Below are 27,632 nucleotides of genomic sequence, written 5' to 3' on the forward strand. Positions count from 1 at the left end.
GGCAAACTTCAGAAGGGCCTGAACATGTGCCTTCTTGAGAAGGGGGACCTTGCGGACACTGCAGGATTTTAAACCTTTAAGGTGTAATGTGTTACAAATGGTTTTCTTGATGACTGTGGTCCCAGCTGCCTTGAGATCATTAACAAGTTCCCCCCATGTAGTTTTAGGCTGATCGCTCACCTTCCTCATGATCAAGGATACCCCACAAGGTGAGATTTTGCATGGTGCCCCAGATTGATGTCGATTGACAGTCATTTTGTATTTCTTCCATTTTCTTACTATTGCATCAACAGTTGTCTCCTTCTCGCCCAGCATCTTGCATATGGTTTTGTAGCCCATTCCAGCTTTGTGCAGGTCTATGATCTTGTCCCTGACATCCTTAGAAAGCTCTTTGGTCTTTCCCATGTTGTAGAGGTTAGAGTCTGACTGATTAATTGAGTCTGTGGACAGGAGTCTTGTATACAGGTGACTATGTAGGACAGCTGTCTTTAACCCCTTTCCAACGATGTCAGTAATAGTACGTAGCTGCGGTGCGGGGCGATCGCCGCACCGCAATCAGCTGACACCCGGTGCTATGTGCAGGGAGCGGACCCGCACTGCTCCCTGCTCATTAACCCCCGCAATTCTGCGATTGAAGTCGATCGCAGCATTGCGGGGGCAAGGGGGGAGGCAAGTGCCGGTACTCACCTCCTCCGGCCTCTAGCAATGTCTGCGGCGGCTCCCGGATGTTGTCATGACGACCCAATGTCATGACAACACCCGGGTCACCAGTAGGCAGGACTTTACTTTGGTCATGCACAGTGCATGACCAAAGTAATGTCTCTCTGTGTGCAGCGCTGACAGGCTGCATAGCATAGGGAGCTGCTGCTCTCTATTATGCTATACAGCCGATCAGGCCGCAAAAAGTAAAAGTCCCATAGTGGGACAATGTTTGTTTGTTTTTTTTTAAAAAAAAGAAAAAAAATTCTACCCATAATTATTTATCTATTATGTAAAAAAAAAAAAAAAAAAAAAAAAAACTGTCCCACTAGTTAACCCCTTTAGTGAACACGGTAAAAAAAACAAACAAATAAACGAAGCAAAAAACAATGCTTTATCATACCGCCAAACAAAAAATGGAATAACACGCGATCAAAAAGACTAATTTAAATAAAAATGGTACCGCTGAAAACGTCATCTTGTCCTGCAAAAAACAGAGCAGTACGGCGGCTTATCATCCGAAAAATAAAAGTTATAGCTCTCAGAATAAAGCGATGCAAAAAATTTTTTTCTCAAAAATAGTTTGTGTTAAAGCGCCAAAACATAAAAAAACAATATAAATGTGGTACCGCTGTAAACATACTGACCCGAAGAATAAAGCTGCCTTATCAATTGTACCACACGCGGAGCGGCATAAAAAAAAATATATATATATCGGAATTGCTGTTTTTTGTTTATTCTGCCTCCAAAAAATCGGAATAGAAAGCGATAAAAAAAATGTAACCTGCCTGAAAATGGTAACGATAAAAACGTCAACTTGTCCCGCAAAAAACAAGGCATCACATGACTGTCGGCCAAAATATGGAAAAATTTTAGCTCTCAAAATATGGCGATGCAAAAACTAGTCTTTGCAAAAAAAAAAGCGTCTTTTAGTGTGTGACAGCTGTCAATCATAAAAACCCGATATGAATCTGGTATCGCTGTAATCGCACCGACCCGAAGAATAAAGTCATTTAATCACTTATACCGCATGAGGAACGGCGTAAAAAAAATAAACTCTAGGGTTGTATTAGGGTTGGGGATAGAGTTTGGCTAGTGTTGTATTAGGGTTGGCGTTGGGTTGGGATTTTTTCAAAAGTAAAGAAAAACAAATGATGACGATATGGCGACCAGTTTTGAGCGCAAGTGCTCACTACTTGAGTTTGCATCAGGTGCTTGGGTATGCACTGAGTATCGCGGATGTTTGCGTGACATGCTCGAGTCTCTGCCCCATATGCTTTGCAGCCAAAAAAAATCGTTGCTGGGATCGCCTGCCATGCATGAGCGATCCCCGCATGTTTTTTTTTTGGGTGTCTAACAACCGTGAAACATGCGGAGACTCGAGCATGTCACTTGAGCACCCGCGATACATGGTGCCTACCCGAGTACCCGATGCAAACTCAAGTAGCGAGCACTTGTGCTCAAGACTAATGACAACTTATTCAATATGATGACCTAATGTTATCAAATTCTGTCGTACCTCTGGGTTCAAAATGTACACTATACCCCTTGATAAAATCCTTGACGAGTCTAGTTTCCAAAATGGAGTCACTTGTGGGGGGGGGGTTTCCACTATTTAGGCAGATAAGAGGCTCCCGAAATGCGACATGGCGTCCGCTCTTGATTCCAGCCAATTTTGCGTTCAAAAAGTCACACAGTGTTCCTTCCCTTCTGAACCCTGACGTGTGCCCAAACAGTGTATTTTCCCCACATATGGGGTTTTGGCGTACTCTGGAGAAATTGCACAACAGTTTTTAGGTTCCATTTTCTTCTCATACCCTTGTGAAAATAAAAAATTTGGGGCTAAAAGATAATTTTTGCGGAAAAAGTTAGATTTTTTTTTTTCACGTCTCCATGTTATAAACCTCTGTGAAGCACCTGGGGGTTCAAGGTGTTCACCACACATCTAGATAAGTTCCCTGAGGGGTCTAGTTTACAAAATGGTGTCACTTTATAGGGGGTTTCCACTGTTTAGGCACATCAGGGGCTATCCAAACGCAACATGGCATCCGCTAATTATTCAAGCAAATTTTACATTCAAAAAGTCAAATGGCGTGCTTTCCCTTTCGAAGCCTGCCGTGCGCCAAAGCAGTGGTTTTCCCTCACATATGGGGTATCGGCTTACTCAGGAGAGATTGCACAACAAGTTGCATGGTGCAATTTCTCCTGATACCCTTATGAAAATGCAAAACTGGGGGCTGAAAAACATTTTTGTGGGAAAAATGTGAAAATGTTGTTTTCACGGTTCCATGTTATAAACTTCTGTGAAGCACCTGGGGGTTCAAGGTGCTCACCACACATCGATAAGTTGCCTGAGTGGTCTAGTTTCCAAAATGGTATCACTTATGGGGGGTTTCCACTGTTTAGGCACATCAGGGGCTCCCTAAACACAACATGGCTTCCGCTAATTATTCAAGCAAATTTTACATTCAAAAAGTCAAATGGTGCTCCTTCCCTTCTGAGCCCTGCAGTGCACCCAAACAGTGTTTTTTTTTGTTTTTTTTCCCACGTATGGGGTATCTGCGTGCTCAGGGGAAATTGCACAACAAATTTTGGGGTCCATTTTTTCCTGTTACCCCTGCAAATATAAAAAAATTGGGTCTAAAGTAACCTTTTTGTAAATAAAGTTAAATGTTCATTTTTTTTTCTTCCCCATTTCAAAAATTCCTGTGAAGCACCTGAAGGGTTAATAAACTTCTTGAATGTGGTTTTGAGCACCTTGAGGGGTGCAGTTTTCAGAATGGTGTCACTTTTTGGTATTTTCTGTCATAAAGGCCCCTCAAAGTCACTTCAAATGTGATGTGGTCCCTAAAAATAAAAATGTTTTTGCAAGTTTTGTTGTAAAAATGAGAAATCGCTGGTCAACTTTTAACCCTAATAAAAGAGAAAAAAAAAATTTGGTTCCAAAATTGTGCTGATGTAAAGTAGACATGCGGGAAATGTTATTTATTAACTATGTTGTGTGCCATATCTCTGATTTAAGGGCATAAAAATTCAAATTTTTTAAATTGCGAAAATTTTCACCAAATTTCTGATTTTTTTTTTTCACAAATGAACGCAAATGATATCGAAGTAATTTTACCACTATCATGAAGTACAATATGTCACGAAAAAACACTCTCAGAATCAGGGGGATCCGTTGAAGCGTTCCAGAGTAATTACCTCAAAGTGACACTGGTCAGATTTGTAAAAATTGGCCTGGTCATTAACGTGCAAACCACCCTCGGGGGTAAAGGAGTTAATGCAGGTAACAAGTTGATTAGGAGCATCTAACTGGTCTGTAGTAGCCAGAACTCATAATGGTTTGTAGGGGATCAAATACTTATTTCTCACTGCAAAATGCAAACAAATTTATCTAATTTATACAATGTGATTTTCTTGTTTGTTTTTTTTTTTGTTGTGGTTTTTTTTTGGATATTCTATCTCTCAATGTTAAAATTAACCTGCCCTTAAAATTATAGACTGTTCATGTCTTTGTCAGTGGGCAAACTTACAAAAACAGCAAGGGATCAAATAATTATCTCCTTCACTGTATATGGAGTACTTTGTGGGGCCCATTATACTGTATACTGGATGGCCCACGACTTTGTCCAAGTTTTTCATTTCGGCCCTCTGTATGTTTAAGTTTGACATCCCTGGAATATGCCATCAAAATCCATGTAGTGGACAATCCTCGGTGGCCATAGGCACTTCTTTGTGGCCATCACTGTAGTTGGACCCTGCTGACTTCATATTGATGTCTTGTCTTAAAGTAATATGCCATCAATGACTGTGGATCACCACTTGAGGCTGTGTGCCCACGATGCTTTTTCTAAGCATTTCCGCAGCGGCAAAAACGCTGCAGAAACGTTTAAAAAACGCATGGTAGAAGGCCTGCCATGTCCCCAATGATAATCCGCATGTGCTGTGCACATGCTGCGGAAATTTCCGCTGGGATTATCATTGCGGAAAAAAACGCAGCACTACCAATTATTTTGCGGAAGCGCTGCATTTTTGCCGCCATTGACTTGCATTAGAACGCGTGCATTCCGCATCACTGGATCTGTACATGCGGAATCCAAGCGTTTCAATGTGCAGATGGTACCCAGGTCTAGAGGAGAGGAGACTCTCCTCCGGACCCGTGTACCATTGAAACTGTAAAAAAAAAGAATAAAATAAAAAATAAATGTTATACTTGCCTTCTGACGGCCCCCGGTGCGCTTGTCCTCTCATGCCGGCAGATCGCGATGGACTGAAGGACCTGCGCTGTCATAGTCATGTGACGGGTCACGCAACGCTGACGTCGGTAGGTCCTTCAGTGTACAGCGATCTGCCGGCAGCCAGGACGGAGGGAAGCAAGACATCGGGGGCCATCAGAAGGTAAGTATAGATTTATTTTTTTATTTTTAAACATTCTCTCGGGTCACAGTATATAAATCCATGCTGTTTGTATGGATTTATATAGTGTGACCAAGTTGTCAAGCACTTTCCAACTGATGCTAAAATCGCTTGGAAAGCGCTTGTCAACCCGCATGTGGAAATGCATGTGAAGAACGCTTCACATCCACATGTCCCTGGCAGGAAAACTCATGTACAATCCGCATGTACAATCCGCATGCGTTTTTTCTGCCAGGGAGATGCAGAAACTCTCAGGAAAAAATCCGGAGCATTTCTGCATCGTGGGCACATAGCCTGAGAGCTTTTATGTAAAGTAATGTCAAAAGAATGTACAACACTGATCGGAGCGGCATATGTGCAGTTATTCTCCATTAAAAGAATACAAGCTTTCGTTTTCATAGATACTGTAGTTTTGTTTATTCTGGCATCACATTAGCTTTATAGGCAATTATGCAGTCCCCAATTTTCCCTATATATTGGTATTTCTTCACTTTAATATTGTTTTTGTGTTTCACATGTGTATTATTCACACTTTGTTAAAGATGTGTTTTTTTTTTTTTTTAGTTTATTTTCCCGATTTTTTTTTCTTAGAAACAGAAAAAATAATTGTGTCCAATAAACTAAGTATATAATGTTTCGTATTAATAGGGTAACACACGTAGTAGAAAGAGATGTGTAAAACAACCTAAGAATCCACATGTTCTAGATGGAACTAGTGAATAATGGAAAATGTGGAACTATTACTATAGTCAACGCACACTGCTGTCACTTCTCTTCAGGCTTGACTGTGGCCTCTGAATTATGCATGGTTTTTTAATTGTTAAGGTGGAAAGATAACCTGAACAAAAGGTTTTGCAATCCTCTTTCAACTACATAATGTCTGTGACATTAGCCAGGATCACCAGTAGAGCCATGCTAAGCCTAGAATGTGATCTGCCCTGGGACGTTTGTGGCCGTATGTGCTTTTAAAGACCATTATAGATACTACTATGCTTCTTATTTCTTCATCCTTTAATCAAGAATTTTGTTTTAAAGGGTATTAAGTTCTGTTTCACTAATCGCATATTATTTTTGTCTCCTCAGATAACTACTTTACACAAGGATAAATCTGCCATTGAAAGTCTTCTCTACAGAGCCATGGAAATGTTTAGAGCAAATCTCAAGTCTATGTATTCTTCTCCTGTAAGTTGTTTTGTTATATATATTATCGCTTTCATGCAAGTTTCTTTTATTTAGTTTTCTTTTGCCAGCCCAAACATATTAAGTATTTAAATTATATTGAAGCTTGAGTGCGGTAAAAATACATTTTTGATATGGGTAGAGCAAGCATTGTCTTTTTGCTAACCCAATTCAAATATCCCATGAAGTTTGAAATATAGGGATTCCAGATATGACAGTATGCTTCATTGTAACTTTAGTAGACCTTTCAAAGCATGTCAAATAATAATAAAATCTGTTGGAAACAAATTCCTCATCCCTATCTTATTTTTCATCTAGAAAGGCCATATTCATGCTGGCTACAAGGACCTTATGGAGAACTTTCAGCTTCTTGTGAGTAGTCTAACTAAGGAAAAGAGTGAGAAAGATGTGAAGCTTGTCCTCAACTTGTTCCAATCATTCTTGGATGAATTTACACGAGGTTACTCTAAGAAAGAGGACCATGAACCCCAAAAGGTTAGTTCCAGAATTATTTAGGATTAAAGTTATGTTACTTGTAATGTTAGAAATGTTTTAATATAAATTTAAATGGAGAAGATGTATACTGTCCAAAGAAAGCTACCACCTTCCCCATACCAGGCATAACAATTGTAATCCTCAAAGGAATACCAGGACTTTCTCTATTCAGCTCCTTTTGCCATTTCTCCAGACCATGCTGTGATTACAAGAAGCTGGATTGGTATGAAGAGAAAAAAAATCCCATTAGCCCTCCTGGCATCCTGGTCAGCAGGTTTCAAAGTACACTTTTGACAAAGTCCAGCTCTGCATGAAGGGCAGCTGCCACACATTCAACCAGGTTAGGCTGAGGGGGTTCTCTTCTTTTCTTCAAAGATATCTGACTCTCCCATGTTGAAGATTCCTGCATATGCAAGTGTTTTCCAAAAGCAACTAAATAAAATTCTTTTCCATGCCTTTGACCTGATTATACCACAGTACTTCTTTAATCTCCCCTCCCTGAGCAGTTGTTTTTTTTTTTTTTTACCATCCAGAATCTTTAGTAGTGGGGGTTGATAGTACCAGTCAGACTGTTTCCACAGGCTTTACTCAAAACATTGTTCTTCCAAAAAAGAGTCTGATCGGTATGTTTGGTCTTGGATCTCAACCATCTCAACTGCCACTTAAACATGGAACACTTGCCATTGGAGTCTCTCAGGAAAGGCATTGCATCGATGGACCAGGGTGAATTCCTCTCCTCCATAGACATCAAGTATGCGCACCCACACAGCCTAAGTTTCCAGACTTATCAGCATTTCCTCCACTTTGTTATTGGATCCAGCCACAACCAATTGCAGTGCTCCCATTCCGCCTGACTACAGTCCAGTGGTCTTTACGAAGGCCCCACTCTCCACAAAAGTCCTGCTTCACTTCAGTGGTGTTGTAGCATCTTGAACTTGGTTAATGTCATGAACAAGGCACCATCTAGAGCTGACAGCTGGAAAGTCCTTTGCATTGCTGTGGACATGCCTACCTGCTTTGGTTGCCTAAACAACTACCCAAAATCCTCTTTCTTCCTTGCAGAGTAACCTTCCTGGGAATGAGCTTCTTCACTAAGCAGGCCAGAGTTTTCCTTCCAACACCCTCCAACAGCAAGTTTTATCCCTTCAGGGCACAGCTTGAACCCAATAATTACATTGTATGCATGTTCTGGGCATTATCGATTTTATGTATGAAAGTTGTTGCATGTGCCTAGTTTCACATTTGCCATATTCCGCATATCATCCTTGTTCCTGGTGCAGAAATGTATAAGATTTCTTGGATCAGACCATACACCTTCCCTTATTGGTCTATCACGATCTTCAGCAGTGGCTTCACTCTCTCTCGCTCTCTCAGAACAGTCTTTCCTTCCATTTCAGTGGCAAGTCGTTATGACAAATGCCAGGCTACACTGCTTTGTAGTAATCTTACAACATTGGATATGCCAAAGAATCTATGCCCCTCAGGATTTGATCATTGTCCTGGAACTCCTTGCCATGTTCCTTTCTGAGGCACTGGACTTGGCCAGATGGACAATGTTGGAATCAGCCAACATCCTGCTGTGGGCTGAAGCACATGTCCCAGTCCTATCTGCTATCCATATTCTAGGAGTGGACAATTTGATGGCCATCGAACCTTGGCAATTTGATGGTAAACTTGCCCAAGGTTCATGGCCAAATTGCAGGATCTAAAAGTTTTGTTGGCAGACACCTCTGGGCAATCCCTGAAATTAGTTTGAGCTAGCTTGCATCTACCCTCTGCTTTCTCTTCTTTCCCCAAATCTTTAAGGTCAAAACGTATGCAGTACCAGTGATTCTCATCACTGAAGACTGGTCCAGACAGGTGTGTGGTATGCTGATCTTGTCAACCTCCTATGCGAAGTCTCCTAGCAACTTCCTCTCGGACATTATTTATTGTGTCAGGGCCCTTTTTTCTATCCAGAATTAGCTACACTTTCATTTAACAACTTATAAGACATTATTTGTTGGGGCGAGGACCTGCACTTTTATTCTATGAATTTCTCCCTCTCCTTACAACTTTCCTTCCTTCAGGATTACTTTGAATCACCCTTTAGCCTGAGCTCCCCAAAGGTACAGATCTTGTATTTCTTTATACATGTAGCTCCTCTTTATCTACAACCCCAAACCACCAGGGAATCTCAAATTGATACTTAGGGTATGTTCACATGTGGCATTTTTCCAGTGTTTTCTTGGAGCTTTTGCTTTTTTTTTTTTTTTTTTTCCAGGCAGAAAAAAAGCTGTTTTTTTTACAGTACCAGCGAAAGCTATGAGAGTTTTGAAATCTAATGCACACGCTTGAAAATCACATATGTAGTCTGCCTGAAAAATACAGCATTTTTATTTTACTGAAGCTTTTGGCACCAGAAAAAAACGCTACAAAAATATGACATGTGAACATACACTTAAAGTACTACAGTCTTCTTAAGGCCCGTCACACTAAGCGACGCTACAGCGATCCCGACAACGATACGACCTGTCAGGGAACGTTGCTGCGTCGCTATGTGGTCGCTGGTGAGATGTCAAACAGTCAGATCTTCCCAACGACGCAGCAACGATGCAGCGACCCGTAACAATTTGTATAACGATGCACGCCTATGTGTTTGTGTCTGAGTCGTCAACAAGGTCGTTGGTAAGGTGTCAAACACACCGATGCATGCTACCCAGCGGGGCCTCACCGATCAAAGAAATGTCCAGACCATTCCGACACGACCAGCGATCTCACAGCAGGGGCCTGGTCGCTGCTAAGTGTCAAACGTAGCCAGATCGCTACCGAGGTCGCTGTTGCGTCACAAAACTTGTGACTCAGCAGCGATCTAGCTAGCGATCTCGCTTAGTGTGACGGGGCCTTTACAGTTGCACCTCTGCAGTATCTCTTTAGATCTGCTCTCTAGGAAAGTTGCTTTTTGGTGGCCATTACCTCGATCTGGTGAGTGTCAGAATTGGTAGCCTTGTCCTCTAAATTTCCTTTCACAGTTTTCCATCCTGAGGTAGCTTTTCACCTGATACTTTCAGCAAGAATGAGGCTATTATTGGCATTCCATCTTAAATAATAAGGTTATGATGTTGCACCACTTTTTCCCCCTCTTGGTTATAGTCCATGATTTGCTCATCTGCACCAGACCTTATCTTTCTGGTAGTCGGATTCTCTTTTCATTCTTCTATCTAGAGGGTCCCAAGCAGAGTATGGTAGCATCCGTAGCAGGGATCTCCAACATGTGGGCCGCATGCGGCCCCTGATACTGCTTTCGGCGGCCCGCAGGTACCATAGAACCTTTGATCTAGCCCTCGTCCAGCAGCCGCTGACTGCAGCGCTTTATTTCAGTTAAATGTGCATCCTTGGACACACATTCAATTGAAATGTATTGTCGTGCAGAGACCCGACTGTCTGCACAGCAATACCAATGCCAGCCACTGGCCAATCAGAGGCTAGCAGCTGACATCGGCGTCCCGGCGCAGAAATGTATGACGTCACTGCCATGTGCAGATGTCAGTTGCTGGCCTCTGATTGGCCAGCGGCTGGCATTGGTATTCCTGTGCAGGGAGATGGTCTCTGCGCGGCAATACATAAAGCACTGCTGTCGGTGGCTCCTGGACTGAGCCGCGATTGTCAAGGGGTCTATGGTGCCTTCGGGCCGCATATGCAGAAAGAACGCCAAGGGAATGTGGTTGTGGGGGAGCGGCAGTGGCAGAGGAGCGGGCACAGGAGGCGGGAGGCGCCTGCTGCAGCCTACACTGTGCCCACTACTAAAGAAAACGAATATGCACTGCTCCGCCACGCCCATGGGTGTGTAGAGAAATAAATATTAATTTTCCTTAATAGCGCTCACACTGTACCGCAGCGCGGCTCCTGCAGCGGCCGGCGGTCAGTGTGACCGCTATTAAAGACCATGAATATTCACTACATCCCACTCCCATGGGTTGTAGTGAATATTCATGCACTTTAATAGTGGGCACACAGATTGCCAGCCGCTGCTGGAGCCGCGCTGCAAGTACAGTGTGTGCGCTATTACGGAGAATGAATAGTCACTGCTCCCCACATACACAGTCCCGGCGTGGGGAGCAGTGACTCTTCTGGCACAGCATCTCACAGTGTGAGGGTGCACCGCCATGCGTTTTTCACACTGAGAGATCAGTGCTGGCAGCAGAGCAGGACACAGCGCTGGAACACAGGGAAAAAAGGCGAACTAGTGTTTATTTTGTTGTGTGCAGCATGAGATGGGGGGTGCCAAGCATACCAGGAAGAGGGGTGAGGGTGGCCATGCATACCAGGAAGAGGGATGAGTTGGGCCATGCATACCAGGAAGAGGGATGAGGGGGGCCATGTATACCGGTATGAGTGGTGCCATGCATACTAGGATGGGGATGAGGGGGTGCCATGCATACCAGCATGGGGATGAGGGGGTGCCATGCATACCAGCATGGGGATGAGGGGGTGCCATGCATACCAGCATGGGGATGAGGGGTGCCATGCATACCAGGATGGGGATGATGGGCCACGTATAACAGGAAGGAGGGGCCATATATACCAGGATGGAGGTTATTAACAGAATTGGGGGACATTACCCCTATACCAGTGTCAGCAGCAGACCCCCTCCCCCATAACAGTGCATCATGACCTCATTTTTTGCTTACATTTTTTTTCTATTTTACTCTTCGAAAACCTAGGTGCGTCTTATAGTTCGAAAAATACGATAATATGTTAAGGAAAGGTCCACATGCCGGGTAGCTGACTCCACGCTTTTTAATTTCTATTAGAGCAGACTTTTCATCACAAAGCCTCTGCTCTACATGTCTGCAAAGTGGCTACAAAGTCATCTCTTCACACTTTTGCTAAATTTTATAGGGTGCATACTTTATCATCTGCTGACCCTGCTTAAGGATACAGGCATTGGTTCAGTAGACTCAGCGACCTTCTCCATTGATGTCCCATGATTAAGGACTTATTTTGAACTTTCCAAGGCACTGCATCTTTGTTCTTTACCGGTAAAAGCCTTTTCTCCTATGATCCATTTGGAGACACAGCACGCACTTAAATTTTTTTTTTATTTTTTTTTTTTTTTTTTAGTATAGCTAAGACTATCATTTGAGAGGTTACTGTTCATTGTTCTTAATGGATATTTTATTTAATGTTTTATTGCTTCTTCTACTGTTAACATACAAATTAATTAGCTCTGTGGCTACAGTGGTCGAAGCAAGCACTTAACTGCTTACTATCTATCTGTTAGTGACAGCCAGCTGTAACTCTGGGTCTAGTGTACCCCCAAAGGATGGCATGAGAAAAAGTTTTCAATCAGTAATTAGCTTTTTGCTAAGTTTCCTTCATTTTATAGACGTTTTTCCATTGTGTTTTTTTTTGTTTTGTTTGTTTTTCTCTCCAATTTAATGTATTTTCTATGTGTCAGCAGAGGAAATCTCAAAAGAAGAAGAGAAAACAGGACCAACATGTAAGCATTCTATTATAGTTGTACCAGAAAAAAGGATTCTCATTATCCCCCCAAAAATAGGGCATTTATTGGACATTCATTACATCACACCATGAATTGGCTTAAAATAGACGCTGTATTTTTTGGGGGGATGCTGAAAGTGAGCCCTTTTTTTATTCTTTTAATTTAAAAAATGTAGAGTCTTTTCTTATAACTTGAAATTTATAAATAAATTAAAGGGAATCTGTCAGCAGACTTTTGCTATGTAATCTGACAGCACCGTGAGGTAGGGACAAAGGTCCCAATTCCAGCGACGTATCACTTCGTTTACGGAGTACAGCAATCATGATAGAATCACACACTTTTCTCTGCTGCAGATTCAGCAGAGCTCAGATGTTGAGCTGTGTATAACCTCGCCCACACCACAGCTTTCTATGCACATTGTATAGTCACAGAGAGCTGCTAATCAGTGCTGGGGGAGTGGTTGGACTAGAATGCATGTGCCATATTGTCCTGTAGTGATTATCTCCTGCTGATAAAATGTTGATTGCATTGAAACAGCAAATCACGGTTCAATAAGTGATCCATCCCTGTAATCAGGGACTCTGCTCCTACATTATGGTGCTGTCAGATTACGTAGCAAAATCCTGTAGACAGATTCCCTTTAATAACTGGGTTTTACTATTGACCTCAAAGGGGCGTCAGATGGTGTAAGGACATGCCCCCAACTGATACACCCAGTAGTCCATTTATTCATACACTTCTAGGAGGAATAACTGAGAAAAAGCCCAACGAAGTTCTAAATAAACAGATATTATGAAAAGTACAATTTTAATAAAGGAGAACTTGCAGATCCCCTTTAACTACATCTGAACTGCTCATAGACTATAAACGTCTGGGCAGTCCACACTTTTCTCTGCACTGATATTCTAAAACATCAGTGCAGTATAAGCAGCCTGCATGAGATCGTGAGAAGCCAGATGTCAGACACAGCCAGACTCCCCACAAAAAAAAAATGAAAATAGACAAGTATTTTTTAATTTTCATTACATTTTCCCCCTGATATCAGGTCAAAAAAATAAAAAAATAATATTGAAGTGTCCTAAAAATTTAGCCCCATGTATCCAGGAAAATATAGGCAAAATCTATTTGAATGTCCAAATGAGAACATTTTATAGATTTGTTAAAAGGGCATGTTCGATAAAACCGGAAAATTTCCTTGGTCAGGAATGGGATAAAATGGCCTGGTCCTGAATTGATTAAAGAAGCATTAAACTTAGATCTATGAATTATAGAAATTTATATCTAAAGAGTAAATGCATGTAAAAACTAAATATAAACAGTTCAGGTTATAAACCTGCAGATAATACTAATGAATGTTTCTGGAAGATCACAGAACTTGTGATGAGATAATCTCATTTAAATATACTACTTGCAGCTTCTCGAGCATGGCACGGTTTATAACTAGGAAGAATAAAATTGCATTCAACAGCAAAACTATTGAAAACAAACAAGGCATTTAGGTTTTCTCTCTTTTAAATTCATTAAAAACAATGCTAATGAAATCTAATTTACAGAAGTAAATTATGGTATAGGTTTTGGCAGCAGTCAAAGATTGGTAGTATTCTTTTTCTTTCAGATATTGGCACCTTTCTGTTTTGTTGTGACAGCCATTTTTGCTAATGTGCAGCTATAATAGGTGTCACTGTTGAATTCCCTTTTCGAACACTGACAGCAGAGCCCAGGAGTCACAGACCTCACATCCATCTTACATTATTGGTGGGAAATGCCTACTTGAAAAAAGTCTAAAACTAGGGTCATATTGGACACTGCATATCGTTGAGTCTATTAAATAAATGAAAGGAATGGAATTGCAGCCAAAATGCTGTGCCAACCCTTTGAGTTCAATGTTCATTACCTTAAAAAATGGTATTTGGTGTGAACACCCTTTAATTTGAAAACCGCATAAATTGTTAAAGAAATGCTAGCACACAGTTTTGGAAGGAATTGTTCAGGGAGATTGTTCCAAACATCATGGAGAACTAATCACAGATTTTCTGGAGTTGTAGACTTGCATTCCGTCTCTTCAATTAATTCCACACATTCTCGATGATGTTGAGATCAGGTCTGTGTGGGGGCCATATCATCACTTTCAGGACTCCTTGTTCTTTACATTGAAGGTAGTTCTTAATAGTATTGCCTATATTTTTAGCGTAGTTGTCCTGCTGCAGAATAAATTTGAAGCCAATCCGATGCCTCCCTGATGGTATTGTATGATGAATAAGTATCTGCCTGTGTTCTCAATGTTGAGCAATACCATTAATCCTGACCAAATCCTCAATCTCAACTCAATTTGCTGATATGCAGCCTGAAATGTGTAGGAAACTTCCACCATACTTCACTGTTGCCTGTAGACAATCATTAATGTACCTCTCTCCAGCTGTTTAGGGAACAAACTGTTTTTTGTTACAGCCAAATGTTTCACATTTTGACTCTTAAATCCAGACGGGGATGAACAAATCATTGGGGCAATTTGTGCAGCTGCTCTGGGACCCAAGAGATAAGGGGACCCACTTCCACCTCCAAGAGCAGCAAGCAGCTTCTATCACAGACACATAAAGAGATGCATTATGATGAACTATTGGACTGCAAAGGGCTCATGTACTGTTCTTGCACAGGGGGCTTCTTCTGCCTATGACAAATTTTTTTGCACCTGAGCTCCTATGTTTTCTTTCATAGTTGAGTCATTTAGCCTTGTTTTCATGTTGAAGGTTTGGCTGTTTGGCCGCAAATCTTCCATGAAGTCCACTTCTAGTCAGGTTTGTCCAAATAGTAGATGAGTATACCTAGGTCTCACTGGTTGCTGACATTTGAGATGTTAGCACTACTAGACATCTCTTGATTTTGAAGAGAAGTAAGCATGATATGTCTTTCATTTGCTGTACTAAGGGTCTTTGGCCAACGATTGCGTCTACGGACTTGCCATGGTGTATGACCTGCAAGATAAAACTGTCTTCCACAACCTCATATTTTGTAGGAGAGTTTGGCTGTTCCTCACCTATTTTTGAGCCCTCCTGCACAGCTGTTTCTGTCAATCTATATATGGAAATGATGATCATTAACACCTGTTTGGTATAATTGGTTATTTATACCTGACTATAATCCTACTATAAAATTACTGACTATGTGCAAGTGTGCTTAGAAGAATTGATGCTATTTTGAAGGCAAAGAGTGATCACACCAATTATTGATTTATTTGATTTAGATTTCGCTCTTGTTCATTTTTATCGTTTAACAAAATGCAAAGTTAATGAACTATTAACACTTCTATTTTTTAAAGCATTCATTCTTTCAGTACTGTACATGGTACAGACTGTAGTTTGATGATTTGGCAAGGCATGACCACCTATCATTTACTCCTAATGAGAACCAGTGCCTGGTATTGCACCAGTCATGAAGGAGCATTTTCTTACAATTATGTATATTCTTCCTTTACTCATAGAAAAAGAAAAGATCAGCACAAGAACAGTCTGATCAACATAAATGTTAGATACTTTACTATATATGACAAGCGTAGCTTTTGACTTTCTTGGAATAGTGGTATTTAATCATCTCTTCTATAGATGCAGTCTTAAAGGGAATCTGATGGCTGATGAGTGCTCGCCTGCCCGATCCACTGGCAGCATGTATGTCTGACTATGAAACATTTTGGTGTTTTGCATAAAAAAAACCTCATACTTTAAAACTGGCAGGGGACCAAACCACACAATAGACTAGTTGGAAAGGAGAGTCCTTAGCCACTTTGCTCCACCTGCTCCCCTTTAGTGACAGGTCTCTCTCTGCTTGTGTGTATAGGAAGAGACCTGTGAGTCCCTTGCAGTATCGGGACGAAGCAGCTGGGAATCAGCCTTTCAAGCTAGTCTCCCATGTGATTTTGTCTCATTGCCTTTTTAATGTATGTGGCGTTTAAGTCAAACATACATGGCTGAGATCATGAATCCAGTGTTTAAAACATGCCAACCCTAGATCGGCAGCATGCATCTGCTCTCAGGTTCCCTTTAATAATTGTACCTTTTCTTTTTGCAGTTGGAATCACATGGGCATGTGTTTGTCAGCTACCAGGTGAACATTGGCCAGTCCTGTGAACATTGCTCCTCTGGAATATGGCCAATGGAGAAGGCTTTTCTCTGTAATAGTAAGTATAAGCAGGTCATCCAAGCCACTTGATGATAAAAGTAATTGCATATCATTACCATATTCACAAAATAAGTTATTCAAGCACATTTATGCAAAGAAATACAGTAGTCATATAAATAAGCAGAGCACAAAGAACATGTCCATATTTTTCATTCACCCTGATAAGTGTCGTCAACTTAAAGGCATTTTCCCACAAACAAAAAGTTGATTTTAATCAATAGATCTTGGTATAATAATAATTTCCAGAATTGGATGTGTTATGTTCCTGTGCTGAGATAATGTTATAAATGTGCCCTGCTGTGTATTATGTAATGGCTGTGTCTGACCGTGCAGGAACATGGGACACAATAATTTATCACCTAATGTAATCTACATTGAATTACTAGATTTTTCTTCAATGACCAAACTAATAATTAAGCAAGATCCATTGCATGATGTTGTGTATATCTCATAACTCTTCTCAAAAGTAAATGAAATGCCTGATGGTGAAAGCTGCTTATAATATTCACTTTACTAAATCTAGAGTTATAAAGTCTAGGGACATGTTTAGTTTCACAACCCTGACAAGTTTATGAAATTTCACATGGGTATATAGTAAATGAAAGTGTCTTAATTTTCTGAAATGAAAATGCTGATTTCTAAAATGTGTCCTTCATTAGCCTGCAAGATGATCTGCCACAAGAAATGCCAAAGCAAGATTCAAATTCTATGTATGCCAGCTGGAGTCAGACGTGTAAGTGCAACATAAGAGCAAAATGTCCAGAGTCAAAGCAAAGACATTGTACTGCATTTTAAGGCACATTTTGAATGTCTTAGGCCTTCTTCAAACATCTGTTTTTCAACCCTGTGATTGTCCATTTTTTTGGCCATTTGTGTTTTTTTTTTGGCATGTGTGTTCGCTTGCTTATGATGTAGGCCAGTCCCAGGTAGGTATATCTGAGGAGACAGCAGTACTGCACAGCCAAGAAGAGTTCAACATGTGATCAGGATAAGATTAGAGAACATTGTGAAAGCTGTGGTTCGAGCTGAAGAGAGAGAGGAATGGGTTTCCAAGTTAGAGAAACAAAGCAGCACTTTTTGGGAGACATAGTTTTCTCTTCATGCTTTTTTTTTGGGGGGGGGGGGGATGGGGTGTGATGTCAAAGAGGAAGACCGATAACAAAACTTTACCCCTTCACGACTGGGCGATTTTCCGTTTTTGTTTCTTCCGCTTCCTCCAAGATCCATATCTTTTTTAGATTTCCGTCAATATAGCCATATGAGAGCTTGTGTTTTGCGGGACAAGTTGTACTTTTGAATGACACCATTGATTTTATCATATGGCGTACTGGAAAACGGGAAAAAAAATCCAAATGCGGTGAAATTGCAAAAAAAAAATTGTTTTTTGGGGTTTTTCATTTACTATTTAAACCATGTGCTAAAAGTGACCTGCCAAAATGATTCTCCAGGTCAGTATGAGTACTCAGATACCAGGCATGTATAGTTTTTTTTTTTTTTATTTAAGTTGTGAAAAAAAAAAAAATTCTAAGAAAAATGTGCTTATGCTGCCATTTTCTGAGACCCGTAGATTTTTTTCGGGATTTGGGGCTGAGTGATGGCTTATTTTTTGCGCTACGAGCTGACTTTTTTATTGGTTTAATTTTGGTGTAGATAGGTTTTGATCTTTTTTTACTGCATTCCACTGCAATGCGGCGGCAGCCAAAAAAACACAATTCTGGCAATTCGATTTTCTTTCTCGTTACACCATTTACAGATCAGATTAATTTACTTTATATTTTGATCGGGCTTTTCTGAACGCAGCTATAACAAATATGCTGATTTTTTTTTTTATTATATTGAAGGGGCAAAATTAGGGTGATTTTTAACCTTGTGGGGTTTTCTTTGTTTGTTTTTTTTATATATATATATATTTTTAAAAGCTTTTTTTTTTATTATTTTATTTTTTTTTATATATATACTGGCTTCAATTTAGGACACTTAAAGCTGTGATCATCCGATTGCTTGTGCTACACATAGCAGGGCTTCAGCATTGCTATGTGCTGGCGTTCATAGGAGACTTATAATGACAGGCACGTGGGTTCTTATGCAGACCTCTGGCTGTCAGGACAACCCATTGGCGCCCCACGATCGTTTGACAGGGGCACTGCTGGACGGGTCTTGTTATGAACTTCCAGCCAACACATGTTGAATGCCACTTTCAAGAGATTGAGAGCGGCATTTAACTTGTTAACAGCTGCGGATGGATCGCGGATTCACCTGTGGATGTAAGAAGCACATGACTGATGATCAGATCAGCTGTCATGTGCAGAGAAAGATGCCGGCTCCGGCAGGGACACAACCAATGACGTACCTATACGTCATCGGTCGTGAAAGGGTTAAAGATGATGAACATAAACATGGAAACCCTTTTTATTAAATACAATATGCTCCCAGAAATTGATGACAGGGTTTTGTTATTTTACCTACTCGAAATCAAAGAGCACCAGCACCATAGTTTTCAGAGATACTTTAGATAGCTGCTGGCCAAACGATGGTTTAATTGGCCGATCGTTTCATTGTGCTTTTGAGAAAACTAATTTGCTTATGTTACTATAGTAATTTTATTTTTAAACTTTACACAGAACCCAGGCGGTCATCACTTCGGTGTACATGTGGCAGACCTAACTAATGAGACCACATCGGTACCCGTTGTCATGGAAATCCTTCTTGAGTACTTGGAGATGCATGGTCTGTATACTGAGGGAATTTACCGCAAATCTGGTGCAGCCAATTGTATGCGAGAGCTGAAAATGTCCTTAGAGAAAGGTATACCAACTATGAGTGAAAGCAATTTTTGATTTTTAGATCTTGACACAATGGCATTCTTAGGAAAGAAAATGTAATACATTTAGAATTAGTTTGAAGTATAAGGGCTTGTTGTTTTTTGTTCCTTGGTGTATTGCCCTTGATTGCTCCTTGGAGGTGTAATAAATATAATCATATTAGTAATTCTGAGCAAAGGAAAGTGAAATCCAGCTTTAGTATAAGCTCTGCACACCTAAAAGCTTAACATTTTATGATTGCTTTATTTCTCTTTCCTTTACAAGTACCAGAAGTGCAGCCCTGCACATCCATGCTTCCATTTGGCTATCGGTGAGCTGGGCTATACTGTTTCTCCTTTTTAAGTTTGGTATTGGTCAATATTTACTTTTTCCCTAAAGACTGTGAACAGGTCGCATACCATTTGTGATTGATATTGTTTTTTTTTACACCTGATCATTTACTTGTTAGCTATTCTCTTTTCAGTAGAAGTCAGTTTGTCTAGATCAGATGATATATGCATGCCAATTATAATTTGCATTGTTAAAATGATGCACCAATTGCATTTAGTGCTTTATATTGGCAACCATAGTTTTAGGTATCTTCTCTTTTTGTTTTAAGTTTCAGTTTTTTATTAAATGTTTGGGTTTCTCATGTTCAGTAATTGCTCACCTTTGTTCTCAACAGACCCCACGTCTGTGAAACTTGAGAAGTATGCAATCCATGCAATCACTGGGATTCTAAAACAATGGTTGCGCGAGTTGACTGAACCTCTAATGACCTTTGCCCAATACAGTGAGTTCCTGAAAGCTGTGGGTAAGTGAACCTTTCTTTAGTCTACCTTGCTACCTTTGCACTCATGACCTTTAAAATATAATTTTCAGAAATGACTTACATATACATGAGGCTTCTTTAACATTTAGCATGCGTGCTTACAGTCAAAAACTGCCATGGCCTTCATGTTTGGCCGTAAGCACATTTGCTACATGTAAATGGTTTCCCATGAATAAAAGTTCATTTCAATCAATAGATCTATGAATAATAATAACTTCCACAATTGGATGTGTTTAAATAAAATTTCCCTGTGCTGAGATAATCTTATAAATGTAAAAACCTGGAGGTCTGTACTGAAACGTAAATTGATGTGCATGCGAAATGTAAATGCATGTTCACACAAGGCCATTAAACAGAGAGAAACCAAAGACAAGAAAAATACCCAAATAACTGAAAGTAAATGAATAGATCGCACAGTGCAAAAATAATAATAAATAATAAAGGGTATTTAGTTAACATAATTTTGATCAAAATAATGTAAAAGCTATCCCGCCACGTCACGGCAACCCTTATGGGACAGTCCTAACTCTAATATTAAAAACCTTACCATTTGTCAAGTGACATACATATGGACAAGGGCAAAGAGACTGGATCCCTAGTGTAAGCATAAACCCGAAGCAGAATGAGCGTCTCAGCCCAGACAAAGGGCGGCCACACCCTTTTATGTGCACTAAAGCATACTGACTGCGAAGAAAAAATCTTGTCTTTGGTTTCTCCCTGTTTAATGGCCTTGTGTGAACATGCATTTACATTTTGCATGCACATCAATTTATGCTTCAGTTCAGACCTCCAGGTTTTTTCTTTGCAGTCAGTATGCTTATAGTGCATATAAAAGGGTGTGGCCTCCCTTTGTCTGGGCTGAGACGCTCATTCTGCCTCGGGTTTATGCTTACACTAGGGATCCAGTCTCTCTGTCCTTGTCCATATGTATGTCACTTGACAAATGGTAAGGTTTTTAATATTAGAGTTAGGACTGTCCCATAAGGGTTGCCGTGACTTGGCGGGATAGCTTTTACATTATTTTGATCGAAATTATGTTAACTAAATACCCTTTGTTATTTATTATTATTTTTGCACTGTGCAATCTATACATTTACTTTCAGTTATTTGGGTATTTTTCTTGTCTTTGGTTTCAATCTTATAAATGTGCTGCCTCTGCTGTGTACTGTGTAATGGCTGTGTCTGACTGTGTACGGTACATGGTCTGATCATACCACAGCTCCTGGGCAGGGGAGGAAGGAAGAGAGTATACAGACATTACAGCAGGGGATCACAGCTGATTCTTTCTGTGAGGTAAAACATTGTTTAAAAACAGGCAAGAAAATGTTTTACCTCACAAAAAAAATCAGCTGTGATCCCCTGCTGTAATGTCTGTATACTTTGTGCCCTCCCCTGCCCAGGAGATGTGGTATGATCAGACCATGTTCCTGCACGGTCAGACACAGCCATTACACAGTACATAGCAGGGGCACATTTATAAGATTATCTCAGCACAGGAACATTTTATTTACACACCTCCAATTGTGGAAGTTGTTGTTGTTGTTGTTATTGGAATAATAATATTATTATTATTATTATTATCTATTGATTAAAATCAACTTTCATTCGTGGGAAAACCCCTTTAAGGCAGTTTGCAGACTTTCATGCTAAATCTCAGGCCAGTCATGCCCACAAAGTGTGGACTTGACTTGCTTCATGTGCTTGTCCGCATAGTGGTCGAACACGAGCTGGCTGTTAACATGCACTTGTATGGTACTTAAAGTGGACCAGACTCTGTTTATGCTTTTATTTATTTTTTTTTTGCGTGAAAAGTTGTGTGATTACACTAGTTTCAGTGGATCAACTGTCTGCTGACCACATGCTGACCGAAAATATGGCGATCTAATACCGTATATATATATTTTTCATTACTGTAAATGTAGAGTTCTAATATCCAGTGCACATGCAACTGTGTTTTCTTACAGAACTGCCAGAAAAGCAGGAACAGCTTTGCGCAATTTATAAAGTTCTTGGGCAGCTCCCACAGGCCAACTATAACAGTTTGGAAAGATTGATCTTCCACCTTGTCAAGTTAGTAGGACATGTTCTGCTCTTTTCTGAAGCTGATATAATTCTGATAATATGTTGTATTACAGTTGATTAGTCTGTACTGAGAAATATGGTGACTAAATACACTATTAAATAATGTCTTAGACCTGATGATGCTGGAGATTAATGCTGGTGATTTAACTCCAGTTGATATTTCCACACTTTTGTACTATGTAATACATCTTCAATGCTTATTTAGGCTACACACTCTGGCTGGCAAGATCTGTGGACTCTGATCATGTGGCCCTAATGACTTCACCACAAGTCATACTGCACTTCTGTATTGCTGCCTGCTTGTGATTGGTCAGCTTTAAACAGGAGACAGAAGTACATGGCACAATGAAAATTCTGACAACGTCGAAAAGATGTATCCAGCACTTATTCCAAGGCTCAATAAAAAAAATTGCTACTTATTCGATTCATTAAAAATCAACGGTACAAAAATGTAAATTAAAATTTTATATATATATATATATATATATATATATATATATATATATATATATATATATATATATATATATATATATATATATATATATATATAATTTCATTCATTCAGATCTAGGATGTGTTATTTGAGTGTTTCCCTTATTTTTTGAGCTGTGTGTGTGTGTATATATATGTGTATATATATATATATACACACACTACCGTTCAAAAGTGTGAACAGTGGCTACATTGCAATGGGTTAGAGTTAACCCTTGGGAATAATGACAAAAATGAATGAGTGTAACTTAATTCAAACTAGTAAATAACAGTACAAAACTATACATAAATATATGATCAAAAAAATAATAAACACATAATTTCATCACATTACACAAATAAATCGATCATAACATTTGAAAAATATAAGATGGTAAGCTGAAAAAAGCTCTGTTAACACCCGCTTAGCCATAACTAATGTGAATTCGTAAATTGCCTGTGATTGTGACCTGTGGCTCCCGGCGCGTGTGCACTGAGGCTGTGTGTTTACCAGCTTTGGTGATCACACGCTGTGACCTGTGGCTTCTGGCGCGTGTGCACTGAGGCTGTGTGTTTACCATCTTTGGTGCGCACACGCTGTGACCTGTGGCTTCTGGCGCGTGTGCACTGAGACTGTGTGTTTACCATCTTTGGTGCCCACACGCTGTGACCTGTGGCTTCTGGCGCGTGTGCACTGAGGCTGTGTGTTTACCATCTTTGGTGCCCACACGCTGTGACCTGTGGCTTCTGGCGCGTGTGCACTGAGACTGTGTGTTTACCTTCTTTGGTGCGCACACGCTGTGACCTGTGGCTTCTGGCGCTTGTGCACTGAGGCTGTGTGATTACCATCTTTGGTGCGCACACGCTGTGACCTGTGGCTTCTGGCGCGTGTGCACGGAGGCTGTGTAATTACCATCTTTGCGCACACGCTGTGACCTGTGGCTTCTGGCGCGTGTGCACTGAGGCTGTGTGATTACCATCTTTGGTGCCCACACGCTGTGACCTGTGGCTTCCGGTGTGTGTGCATTGAGGCTGTGTGATTACCATCTTTGGTGCGCACACGCTGTGACCTGTGGCTTCTGGCGCGTGTGCACTGAGGCTGTGTAATTACCATCTTTGGTGCGCACACGCTGTGACCTGTGGCTTCTGGCGCTTGTGCACTGAGGCTGTGTGATTACCATCTTTGGTGCGCACACGCTGTGACCTGTGGCTTCTGGCGCGTGTGCACGGAGGCTGTGTAATTACCATCTTTGCGCACACGCTGTGACCTGTGGCTTCTGGCGCTTGTGCACTGAGGCTGTGTGTTTACCAGCTTTGGTGCACACACGCTGTGACCTGTGGCTTCTGGCGCGTGTGCACTGAGGCTGTGTGATTACCATCTTTGGTGCCCACACGCTGTGACCTGTGGCTTCCGGTGCGTGTGCATTGAGGCTGTGTGATTACCATCTTTGGTGCGCACACGCTGTGACCTGTGGCTTCTGGCGCGTGTGCACTGAGGCTGTGTGTTTACCAGCTTTGGTGTGCACACGCTGTGACCTGTGGCTTCTGGCGCGTGTGCACTGAGGCTGTGTGATTACCATCTTTGGTGCGCACACGCTGTGACCTGTGGCTTCTGGCGCGTGTGCACTGAGGCTGTGTGATTACCATCTTTGGTGCGCACACGCTGTGACCTGTGGCTTCTGGCGCGTGTGCACTGAGGCTGTGTGATTACCATCTTTGGTGCGCACACGCTGTGACCTGTGGCTTCTGGCGCTTGTGCACTGAGGCTGTGTGTTTACCATCTTTGGTGCGCACACGCTGTGACCTGTGGCTTCTGGCGCGTGTGCACTGAGGCTGTGTGATTACCATCTTTGGTGCGCACACGCTGTGACCTGTGGCTTCTGGCGCTTGTGCACTGAGGCTGTGTGTTTACCATCTTTGGTGCGCACACGCTGTGACCTGTGGCTTCTTGCGCGTGTGCACTGAGGCTGTGTGATTACCATCTTTGGTGCGCACACGCTGTGACCTGTGGCTTCTGGCGCTTGTGCACTGAGGCTGTGTGTTTACCATCTTTGGTGCGCACACGCTGTGACCTGTGGCTTCTGGCGCGTGTGCACTGAGGCTGTGTGATTACCATCTTTGGTGCGCACACGCTGTGACCTGTGGCTTCTGGCGCTTGTGCACTGAGGCTGTGTGTTTACCATCTTTGGTGCGCACACGCTGTGACCTGTGGCTTCTTGCGCGTGTGCACTGAGGCTGTGTGTTTACCATCTTTGGTGCGCACACGCTGTGACCTGTGGCTTCTTGCGCGTGTGCACTGAGGCTGTGTGATTACCAGCTTTGGTACTCACGCGCTGTGACTTGTGGCTCCCGGCAGTCAATGTATCTTGCGGTCACCACTGCAGTGTCACTGCGCATGCAATTCTGAGATAAAATCTGTTTTCAGTGAAAAACACAAGTTCAAATCACCCCTCTTTTGCCCAATTAAAAATAAAACAATTTAAAAAAAATACTCCTATTTGGTATCGCCGCATTCAGAAATGTCCAACCTATCAAAATATAAAATTAATTTAATCTAATCTGTAAACAGCGTAACTAGAAAGTAAATCAAAACACCAGAATTACTTGTTTTGGTCGCCGCAACATTGCAATACAATGCAATGAAAGGCGATCACAACTTCGTATCTTCCCCAAAATGGTATCAGTAAAAACGTCTGCTCGGGCCGCAAGAAATAAGCCCTCACATAGCCCCAGATGCTGAAAAATGAGAACGTTACTGGTCCCGAAAAATTATGACCAATTTCTGAATTTTTTTTTTCACCACTTGAATAAAAATAAAAAAAAAACTATACTTGTTTGGTATCGGCGTACTTGTACTGACCTGGGGAATTATATTGCCATGTCAGTTTTGCCCTATATTGAACATGGTAAATAAAAAACACAAAAAAAAAACATTGTGGAATTGCAATTTTTTTTTTTTTTTTACCGCGCTTGGGATTTTTTTTTCCCTGCTTTCCAATACGCTATGTTGCAGAATGAATGGTGTCATGCAAAAGTGCAACTCATCCCGTAAAAATCAAACCCTCATACGGCTATATGGCTGGAAAAATGAAAAAGTTATGGCTCTTGGAATAAGAGGATGAAAAAGACGGAGAATTGCCTGGGGGCTGAAGGGGTTAAGATTACTGGACGGATATTGGGGTTAAGCTTTCACAAATTAATAGCAATTCTGGCATCGATTGCTAAAAGTAACAGAAAGATCTATGTAATAATGAAAACCGTTTGCGTTTTGGAGTTTGGTGAAAGATCTGCTTTAAGTCTGGTTTGACGTTTTATAACTTTGCTTCATTGGTAGTTTTGTAAATCACGAACCTTTTTCTTTTCAGAGTTGCTCTTTTAGAAGATTTAAATCGTATGTCTTCAAATTCTTTGGCAATCGTTTTTGCACCCTGCATACTTCGCTGTCCAGATAATTATGACCCTTTAACAAGCATGAAGGAAGTGTCCAAAGCCACTGCGTAAGTGACAGTCAAATGTCATATGAATCATCTGAACTTATGAAATTATTGAAGTTATTGCTGATTTTTTATTTATGCACTTTTAAATTTTCTGCTATGTTAAAGAAGCACTCCCAACAAAACTTTTATCCTCTTAATATATTGCAGTCATAATATTCTATAGCGCTGTGTACTTACAATTGCTCATTTTTTCTTTCTACCCAGATAATGCTTCTCTTTTTTTTCTGCTCTATGTAGAAACAGAAGTCTATTTTCCCTGTATGAATTATTCCCCTCTTCCACTTCTGACCCAGCTTCTCCACTCCTCCCCCTGCCAGGGACTTTTTTCAGTGATGACTCATGCAGGGAATTGACCTCCTGTTTCTACATAGAGCTTAGAAGGCTTCAGCTAGTCCAGTTCTTAATCATGTCATGTCATAGACCTAATGAAAAAGAGAAGAATTAGCTGGTTAGAAAGGAAAATGGGCAATTGTAAGTGCACAGCGCTATATAATATGATGATTGCAATATATTAAGAGGATAAAAATGTTGTTGGGGAGTGCTTCTTTAATACATATTCTCCTTTTAAAGTGCTAGGAATAATACTTTTTTTTTTTACTGTTAGATGTGTTGAGATGTTAATTAAAGAGCAACTCAGGCAATATAAAATGAAAATGCAAGAAATTGGTCTTCTGGAAGCAGCAGAGACTCGTGCAGTGTGCAGACTGTCACTTCTAAGGCAGAACTCTGTAAGTAATGTAAACTAGAACACAGTAATACATAGGGATTTTTGTTTCTACAGCAATACCTTAAAGGGAACCTGTCACGTCTTATCTACTATCTACACTGCCCCCATTGCTTTGTTAGTGATGCAATGTGTATCACTAACAAGCTTTTTTTTTATTAAAATTGGTGGTATTATAGTGATTCTTTAACATTTTATGTACTTGTATAGTACCTGCTCGCTTTCAGTCAGGAGTGTGATCCTCATATTCAGTCAGGGGAGGGCACTCCATTCAGTCACTGCTGGCGCTGCCTATGTATTTAAAATTTGCTCCTGGCCAGCACTGATATTTGTGGGGCGCTTGTGCAGTTTTACATGTCTGGAGTTTTACATGTCTGGCGGTGAGTTCAGGAGCTTGCCCAGTGAGGCTGTGTATTTCACACGCGTGGGGAGCCGCACATCATAGCACATGCGCAATGAAGCTGCGAACTACACAGCCTCACTGCGCACGGGTGAGGAGCAGCGGGTCATAGCACATGGGCAGTGAAGCTGCGAATTACACAGCCTCACTGTGCACGTGCGAGGAGCAGCGGGTCATAGCACATGGGCAGTGAAGCTGCGAACTACACAGCCTCACTGCTCACGGGTGAGGAGCAGCGGGTCATAGCACATGGGCAGTGAAGCTGCGAACTACACAGCCTCACTGCGCACGCGGGGAGCAGTGGGTCATCGCACATGGGCAGTGAAGCTGCGAACTACACAGCCTCACTGCGCACGCGCGAGGAGCAGTGGGTCA

The 27,632-nt window shown here is 41.2% G+C and overlaps 1 protein-coding gene across 9 annotated transcripts in view; it reads left to right on the forward strand.

Moving 5' to 3' along the window:
• MYO9B (myosin IXB) overlaps positions 1–27,632 on the forward strand; it is a 238,122-nt gene that overhangs the window by 186,192 nt on the left and 24,298 nt on the right. For 8 of the 9 annotated variants that reach the window (XM_073657341.1, XM_073657251.1, XM_073657105.1 and 5 more), the window contains 10 exons: positions 6,199–6,297; positions 6,613–6,789; positions 12,230–12,271; positions 16,337–16,445; positions 17,107–17,180; positions 19,069–19,252; positions 19,934–20,062; positions 22,045–22,150; positions 26,002–26,133; positions 26,738–26,861. In XM_073657341.1, the coding sequence (XP_073513442.1) occupies positions 6,199–6,297; positions 6,613–6,789; positions 12,230–12,271; positions 16,337–16,445; positions 17,107–17,180; positions 19,069–19,252; positions 19,934–20,062; positions 22,045–22,150; positions 26,002–26,133; positions 26,738–26,861 (1,176 nt within the window). The remainder of the gene's footprint in view (positions 1–6,198; positions 6,298–6,612; positions 6,790–12,229; positions 12,272–16,336; positions 16,446–17,106; positions 17,181–19,068; positions 19,253–19,933; positions 20,063–22,044; positions 22,151–26,001; positions 26,134–26,737; positions 26,862–27,632) is intronic. The other variant, XM_073657176.1, reaches the window with a different exon arrangement.

This window comes from Phyllobates terribilis, unplaced genomic scaffold (assembly GCF_046119375.1).
Source record: "Phyllobates terribilis strain yellow unplaced genomic scaffold, ASM4611937v1 Scaffold_1__5_contigs__length_1240528914, whole genome shotgun sequence".
Taxonomy (NCBI): Eukaryota; Metazoa; Chordata; class Amphibia; order Anura; family Dendrobatidae; genus Phyllobates; species Phyllobates terribilis.